The 8,302-nt window shown below is 34.5% G+C and overlaps 3 protein-coding genes across 5 annotated transcripts in view; 2 read left to right on the forward strand and 1 right to left on the reverse strand.

Moving 5' to 3' along the window:
* LOC123010198 (vacuolar protein sorting-associated protein 16 homolog) overlaps nucleotides 1-1,211 on the forward strand; it is a 15,213-nt gene extending 14,002 nt beyond the window's left edge. The window contains exons 14-15 of the mRNA XM_044406898.1: nucleotides 499-950; nucleotides 1,001-1,211. Of these exons, the coding sequence (XP_044262833.1) occupies nucleotides 499-950; nucleotides 1,001-1,142 (594 nt within the window). The 3' untranslated portion in view covers nucleotides 1,143-1,211. The remainder of the gene's footprint in view (nucleotides 1-498; nucleotides 951-1,000) is intronic.
* Nucleotides 1-8,302, reverse strand: part of LOC123009882 (anaphase-promoting complex subunit 4) — a 17,247-nt gene that overhangs the window by 6,145 nt on the left and 2,800 nt on the right. Inside the window, exons 5-6 of one of the 3 annotated variants that reach the window (XR_006413048.1) lie at nucleotides 5,805-6,949; nucleotides 3,480-3,882 (exon numbers count right to left, since the gene is read on the reverse strand). Coding sequence is in view for 1 of the 3 variants with exons in the window: in XM_044406438.1 (XP_044262373.1) it covers nucleotides 5,867-6,949 (1,083 nt within the window). In the remaining 2 variants the exon portion in view is untranslated. Of the gene's footprint in view, nucleotides 1-3,479; nucleotides 3,883-5,723; nucleotides 6,950-8,302 lie in introns of those variants that run through there. The other 2 variants (XR_006413049.1, XM_044406438.1) reach the window with 2 other exon arrangements.
* Nucleotides 1,170-6,576, forward strand: LOC123010199. The gene is made up of 10 exons (XM_044406899.1): nucleotides 1,170-1,269; nucleotides 1,321-1,491; nucleotides 2,023-2,222; nucleotides 2,269-2,412; nucleotides 2,464-2,546; nucleotides 2,890-2,930; nucleotides 3,446-3,601; nucleotides 3,698-3,900; nucleotides 5,582-5,725; nucleotides 5,774-6,576. Exons 1-10 carry the CDS (start codon nucleotides 1,263-1,265, stop codon nucleotides 5,861-5,863), a joined length of 1,239 nt encoding a protein of 412 aa, XP_044262834.1. The 5' UTR covers nucleotides 1,170-1,262; the 3' UTR covers nucleotides 5,864-6,576.

The raw sequence follows: 8,302 nt of genomic DNA on the forward strand, positions 1-8,302 counted from the left end.
GAAAATAATGAACTTTTAAAATTACAGACTTACTGGTTTCAGATGAAGCAAAAAATGTTTTTCTTTTGCAGTGTTAGCGTAAAATAAAAAAATCCTGGGACAAACTGTATAATATTAATTATTATTATTATGGCATTAAATTTACCACTTTGGGTTTTTTGCTTTGTTTAGAAGTAATCAAAATAAATATAAAAAACTGAAAAAACTAGCTATTTGTTAATAAAATTAAAAGTAAATCACAAAAATTTTGTTAAGGTAATGAAATACATAGGCATGCATTTTTTTTTCTCTAAAATTTGCTTACAAGTGTCATTTTGCAAATTATTATAATCACAATTTAATAATCTACACTCATTGAAGAAATTTTCAGAAAAAGACCGTTTCAACTTCTGAAATAAGGGTCTTTCGACATATTACCTGCTCTCCAACTAGTTAGTCGGAAACACTATTGCAACAAAGCGCAGTGTGAGCAAAAACTTAGACTGTCTATGATTGTAGAAAACACACATGCGAGACTCGTTGCTAACTTCAGCCGCTGAAGCTTATCGAAAAGGGCGAAAGGACCTAAACGCGTCCCTTTGTGATGATTATTTGAAACTGTCACGATTCCAGAGACAAGTGGATGAGAAAAATGGGCAAGAAAAATACACCGGAAAGACGATTCACGAAACGTGTTTGTTGCTTTTGAAGAGTAACGAAGTGAAGTTGGCTGAAAAGTTCCGAAACGATTTTAAAATCCCCGATAAGAGGTATTGGTGGTTGAGGATTCAAAGTTTGGCCCATTTGGAAGACTGGATTGAGTTGGAGAAATTCTCAAAATCGAGAAAATCCCCGATTGGTTACGCGCCTTTCGTCGATATGTGTCTCGAGAAGAATAACCGAAATGAAGCCTTGAAGTACCTACCCAAAGTCAGTGAAGATTTGAAAGTGAAATATTACATTAAAGCAGAGTAAGGGTTTGCGACTTGGCTACTGTTGGTTAAAACCAATTTCCCTACAGGTGTTTGGAAGATGCAGCGAAGATAGCGTTCGAGCAGAAGGACATCCAGAGCCTGCTTTATGTCCAAGCCAAGTGTCCCTCCAACTCGAGTTTGTCGGAAAAAGTTAACTCGTTTATTATGCAATTAGATAATAGGAAATAATTGTGATATAAATATATTTAGACAGATAAATAATAAAGTCCCTACTTGAGTATTTCACGCGTTTCACGCTTAAATCATTGATCGATTAGATAAATACTTTGGCCAGAGTTTGAGTTCACAATGGCTGGTAAGTTTTTTTCTCCAATTTTGTGTCTTTTTTGGCAAGAAATTTTTCTAGAGTTGCCTAAATCGGCAAAAAGTGAAGGTCAGGTGTCCCATCGCCCTCGTACAACTTCCGATCCTTTGCATCCTTACCGACTTAGACCATATCCCATTACACTACCCCCTGAATCCTCCCCTCATTGTGCTTTTCGACCCATACATCCCTTAAATAACGGCATCAACAGAGGTAAGCGCACAATTTCCGAAAAGTTACACTCAATAAACAAATTTTCACGTTGTTTAATTACAAGATAAGATTAAATTCAAGTGTTAACAAGCAAAATCTTGATTGTGTTGGGTAATGTTGCGAAAATTGATAATTGTGTAGTAAAACGCCACTCGAAAATGCGTATTTTTGATTCATAATTCATCAATTACAGATTGTCAACAAGAAAGTACCACCTAGGATTTAAATTTTTAGGAAAATTACGTTTTTCATGTTGTTTGTAACTAGAATTTTCAGAAGTAATTTTGAATGCCTAGAGTTGGCTACTCCTTGTTGTTGACAGTTGACGTTTCCTGTGAACTATCAATTGAAAACTGACAGGTGACTTAACCTAAATTTTGACACTGGTTACGATATCTTTTGTTTGTCATTACAAACCAACCTAACCAATTTTATGGCAACCTATTGACAAATGTCCCTAGAGAGTAATTTCTTGTTGATACAATAGATGCTTCAGATTTGTTGCCAACTTAAAACCCAATACTTTCCTAGCTTACTATTGGGTGGACACTTTCACCTACGGGGGAGTCCCCTCGACGGCCCTTTGGGGCGGCGAAGACATCGACGGCCACCAAATCTACGTGGGCAGAGCCTACTTCAAAAGCGACTGGATTCCAGCCAAGGTCATTCCAGGTCGTAGCAAGGCTTATGTGGCTTACGGCGGCAAGGAATACACCGTAGACCGTTTTCAGGTAATTAAGTTGGCAACACTGTCCAAAAAAACCTAATTGTGATCAGGTTTTATGCGAACAACGCTTCGATTGGGTGAAAACTACTGAAGATAAAATCCCCGAAGGGGCGGTAGAGGGAGGGAGAACCGTTGGCGGGGAACCCCTCTATATCGGTAGAGTTGAACACGAAGGGTCGCACACTGTCGGCAAAGTCGGTTTCTGCAATTTTTTCTAATTAAAATGAAGTGATTTTCGTTTTTAGGTTCATCCGAGTGACAAATGTTGTTCGATTCCGTTTGATGGGAAGGAACTGAGATTTTCGGAATACGAAATTTTGATTCTTCGGCCTTAATTGTGACCTTGTTTATTTTTTTGTATGTCAGTTTTAAGTAAATAAAAACGTTCTCGAGACTTGGGTTTGGTGTTCTTTTGTAAAGGTGAAAAATAAAGAAATTGCAATCAAAAAATAATTATAATCTAGAACAAATCAATTACTTCGTTAAAAAGTTATTAAAAGGGAATCTAAATACATAAGGTGAAAAGTGGTATAAAACTAAATATAGGAATTGCTCAATTTATATACTTGATTTGACATCTGTCAAAATTAACCTCAAAATTTTCAATAAATTCACGTTTTTTATGAAATTTCGCTGACGATCATGAAAAATGTTCGATATTTAATTTTCAGGTCTTCGACCTCCACTGCAGCACTCAGCTTCGCTTCGTGCCGCAAAATTCGGTCTCAGACCTGAAAAATAATTTGAAAGCGCACTTGCATTTTTCAAATAAAGTAATTTAAAATGGCGAAAACTGCATTTAATGCATTTGTTTTACTCAACATAAGTGTTGACAAACAAAATCTTGATTGATAGAAGCTTCACACTTGTAAAGCCCAACTGGGTAACCAAATTTTTTGCCAACTAATAAGACTTACACACTGTCGGCAAAGTAGGAGTCTGCAATTTTTTGTAATTTGTTTTTGGTTGATTTTGATTCTTTGGACCTTCTTATAAAAAACCTTATTTATTTGTACTGACATACAAAACTGTTTAAGTAAATAAAAACGTTCTAGACTTGAGTTTGTTGTTCTTTTACCTGTAATATCTCGTGATATTTGCCAAAGCATAAAGATAATAAGATAATGAGATTTATTAATATTCTGCGAAGTGGTGACAGTTTGACACAATGGAAGGTAAGTACCGGATTTTTTTTATTTTCCTTATTTTTAGAAAATATATTTGTAGAAGGCTACGGTTTTAAACCGGAATTTTCTCATTCCGCACCTTTAACCCCTCCTTCATATCCTCCAAATCAAAACAGTTTTTACCCTCCCTTACACCCCTCAGGGTATCCACCTCAAAACACCAGTTTTAGTCATTCTAGCCCTTCTAATAATCAAGGTAAGAACAAGTTTGGGGGTTTTACCGGTCTCTACTACCAACATAATGCTATAAATTTCATGTATGGTACAAAATTCTTAAAAAATTCACTTCTAGCCTTTCGTTGGGTCGACAGTTCGATCGCTTATGGGTCAGTACCACCGACAGCCCTCCAGGGTGGTATGGACGGTGATGGCCACCCCATTTACGTCGGTAGAGCCTACCATGATGGTGACTTGATCCCCGCTAAAGTGATTCCCGGAAAAAATGCCGCTTACGTCGCTCACAACGGCGAGGAGCACCTAGTCGAAAATTTCCAAGTAATTCTATACAGAGTGTTCCGTCTAAACCCCACATTAAAAGTATTGGGAGTTTGAATAATCATATTTGTTTGAAAATTGCTACATAGCCATAATGCATTAAGTCCTCCTAAATGAAAATATTTTCAAGATGGCGGCACTTCCGGTTATACCGGAACTCGGTATCAACTTTCTTATTTTAAATGGAAAGCTATATTTTTTACTGCGTTTTTGGATTAATCGGGTTATTTTAAGAGAGTTTTCATCAGCGTTCCCTATACCTAAATTTAGCCGTTTTTGAAATATTCCGAGTTTTTCAAAATTTTTTAGATCTGCACCTTCCACTTTAAAAATCGGTAACTCTGCTATTTTTTTAAATTTTGAATTCGTTTTTTGGCGTTTGAAAGAGAAAGTTTAGATCTTTCGTCCGGTGTCTTCAAATTTTGAAAAAAAAGATTAACAAACCCTAAAATTTTAAGGTTACTTTTGTAATAATTCAAATACCCATAACTCAATTTTTCCAAATAAAATACCCCAATTTTTATTTTACTAAATGGAAGAGAATTTAATTCTGCATTGATCTGTTTTAACATTCCCTATACCTAAATTTAATAATTTTTAAGTTATAGTGACTTTTTGTTAAGATTGTCGAAAATCTATTACGTTTTCGTATAGTTTGCTAAGGAAATAAAAAATGTCAAAATTGTTTCTCAATAAACGTCGATAGTGACTTATTATTTGACAAATAGTGCCAAAATATGGAGAGTCAAAGCTACCCAAACTTAGATTTAATTAATTTATTTTGTATTTATGGAGAGTGTAACAAAATTATGATGTCGTTCATTAAACAAAAATAAATTTTTCTCACTTGTTAGTTTTAAATAATGATCGCATCGTAAAACCTATCAATAATAATTAAGTTTGCATAACTTTGTTTCTTCATATTTTGGCTCTATTTCTCAAATAGTAATTTACTGTTGACGTTTGTTTAGAGAAAATTTTGACATTTTTGATTTCCATAGCAAACTATGTGAAAACGGGTGTGGCTAGTTATAAATTTTCTGTAGTCTTAAAAAAAATCCATAACTTGAAAATTATTAAATTTAGGTATAGGGAATACAGATCAATGCACAGTTAAATTCTCCTCTATTTAGTAAAATAAAAATTGGGGTATTTCATTAGAAAAAATTGCGTTATGAGTATTTGAATTATTACAAAAGTAACCTTAAAATTTTGAGATATGTTATTTTTTTTCAAAATTTGAAAATACCAGAAAAAGGATCTAAGCTTCCTCTTTCAAACGCCAAAAAAACGAATTCAAAATTTAAAAAAATGGCAGAGTTACCGATTTTTAAAATGGAAGGTGCAGATCCAAAATTTTTTGAAAAACTCAAAATATTACAAAAACGGCTAAATTTAGGTATAGGGAAAGCTGATGAAAACTCCCTTAAAATAACCCGATTAATCCAAAAACGCAGTAAAAAATATACCTTTCCATTTAAAATAAAAAAGTTGAGACCGACTTCCGGTATAAGCGGAAGTGCCGCCATCTTAAAAATATTTTTATTTAGGAGGACTTAATGCATTATGGCTATGTACCAACTTTCAAATAAATACGATTATTGGAACTCCCAACACTTCTAATGTGGGGTTTAGAGGGAACACCCTGCATATTTTTACAAATTTTAATTAATTAACTCAGGTTTTGTGTAAACAATATTTCGAATGGGTGCAATCGCACGCCGGCCATCTGCCACCAGGGGCGGTCCAAGGGGGCCACACCAGCGAAGGGGAACCGCTTTACATCGGTCGGGCCTATCACGAAGGTTCCCAAACAATTGGCAAAGTATTTAAATAAAAATATCTATTTTCTTTCCTTAATTAAATTTTCCAGATACACCCTAGCCATGGGGTCTGCTACATACCCTACGGTGGTGAGGAAATCGCCTGTCCCGAATATGAAACTTTAGTTCTTAGAATATAAACGTCATTCTTGTACACCACTATTGGTCATATCCGCATCTTCCTCCTCCTCTTCTTCCCCTTCCATTTCGTACAACCGCACCTTCCTTCGATTTTCAGCCAATACGATGCCCACACGTCGACTCCCCGACACTGCAAACTCCGCCCCCACCATCCCCTCCACACTTTTACACAGTTTGGGAAGCAAACACGAACCGTTCAAACGGGGGACATCGTCAACCCCACCACTGAAAATTACACTATCCGTATCCCCACCATCCACAAACTTATCCAAAACGCCACCTATCGGTATCTGACTTAAAACTGTAGTTTTAGCAACGGTGTTTTCTTGCAATAAAACCGACAACACTGTACTCGAATATAATTTAATATCGATCACGTGATAATTATCATCGGAATTGTCACGGGGGAAGTACAATCGGGCACATTTCACGAAACAATTGCCATCGTCGAAGTACACCTGCAAGCCGAGAATTGTCTCAGGTGGCTGTAAATAACAAAAAAGGATCGATTCTTTGTTTACGTTGATTTGTGACGTGCGTAATGACTCGCCCCCACAATGGAAACAATTGAACTCATGTATGAGATTAAATTCTGCACTGATTTTCTCTCTAGGTGTTGTGAAAATATCATCAATACTTTTTGTCAAATGTTTGTACTGTTGTATCAGCGACATCTCTTCGTAGTGTTTCAAAATAGAGTTATTTTTTTGAATGCATTGGTTTTGGGACGTAAAGTAAGTCCATTCGTTTCCGGTCATATCCGGTTGGATTGTTAAATTATTATCGCTCAAATATTGTCCCAATCTCTCCATTATGAAGCCCTTTTGTTTGCTATTTCGACTAATACGATCAAAATTTTGTAAAAATTCTGTAATATAAGCTAAATCTTGTTGTGTCATTTTCGGTATTTCGTTAGGTATTTGCTCATCCAAAACATGCATAATTGCGGTGTATAACCAACGGAAAAAAGCCTTGTAGTTGATGATTGAGTGGTTGATAATTTGCTGCATTTCGCTGCTTTTGATCAAGAAGGCGCCGTTTGACGAAATGGCGTCGGTAATGGCGTCCTCACCCAAACCCAAAACCTGCAATCAGTGTTGCCATTAAAGAAAAACATCAAATCCACCAGAAAATTTTGATAAATTTTCACCAGATTACGATTTGTATGGCAAAATTTCGCTTAAAAATCATGGCTCTTCGCCCTAATTCTATGGTTTTTCGGCTTATTTACTACAAAATTTTGCGAAATAATTGCGTTTCTAGCTGAAAAACGTACTAAAACGCTCGAAAAATACAAAAATAATATAATTTTATAGACTTAATTTAGTTTGTTTTAGCGAAATATGGCGAAAAACCTGTATTTTTGACCAAATTTTGTGTTTTCTCGGCTTATTTTTGTCTTATTTTGCTCAAAAACTTTTTTTTCAAACTTTTTGTGTTTTTATCTCTCAAGAAGACAAAAAACACCGTTTTTGGGCTACTTTGTTAAATTTGTGGCTTGTTTTTGACAAAATTTTGCGTTTCTAGCTGTAAAAGCATTCGAAAAAAAAACAAAATAAGTTGTTATTTTCGACTCTGTTTAGTAATATCTTGTAAAAAACAAAAAGAACTATTTTTAACCAATTTGGTGGTTTTCGATATTTTTTTCGAGAAAATTTTACGAAATAATCATGTTAAAGCCTAAGAGAGTTGGGTAAAAATATCATAACATAATTTTTTTAATAACAATTTAGTGATTTTTCACACGCTGTGATAAACTCTCGTGAAAAAACAGTTTTCACTTTAAAAATCTGCTTGAACTTTCGAAAAATGATGAATATAATTATATCATTTTCGGCCTAATCCTGCGTTTTTTTGGCTTGTTTTTAACAAAATTTTGCGAAATAATTGCGTTTCTAACTGAAAAGCGTGCTAAAACTCCCAAGAAACCCAAAATTAATGTAACTTTCGATTTAATTCGTTGATTTTTCAGTTCGTTTTAACGAAATCAATCTCGCAAAAAATCTGAGATATGTTTGTCTTATTTTGCTCAAAAATCGAGTGAAACAAACAAAATAACATCAATATCAATTGTTTTTGTGACTTTTAAGCGTTGTTTAAAAACGAAGTAAGTCGAGTGAAGCAAGCTAAAAATAATATCAATTTCGATTTAATTTTGTAATTTTTTTGCCTGCTTCAACGAAATTTTTAGAATTCCCTTTGCTTTTATCTCAAAAACGTGCTGAAACACTTGAAAATAGCAAAAATAACTCCGTTTTTTGGTCGAATTTGTTGAATCTTTGGCTTATTTTTAGTGAAATTTTGCGAAATAATTGTGTTTCTAGCTAAAAAAGCATTCGAAAAAAAAAACAAAAATAAGTTGTCAATTTTCGACTCTATTTAGTAATATCTTGTAAAAAACAAATAGAACTATTTTTAACAAATTTGGCGATTATTAG

The sequence above is a fragment of the Tribolium madens genome, unplaced genomic scaffold (assembly GCF_015345945.1).
Source record: "Tribolium madens isolate multiple individuals breed KSU strain unplaced genomic scaffold, Tmad_KSU_1.1 Scaffold_7;HRSCAF=85;Tcas5.2_LG10, whole genome shotgun sequence".
In the NCBI taxonomy this organism is placed as follows: domain Eukaryota; kingdom Metazoa; phylum Arthropoda; class Insecta; order Coleoptera; family Tenebrionidae; genus Tribolium; species Tribolium madens.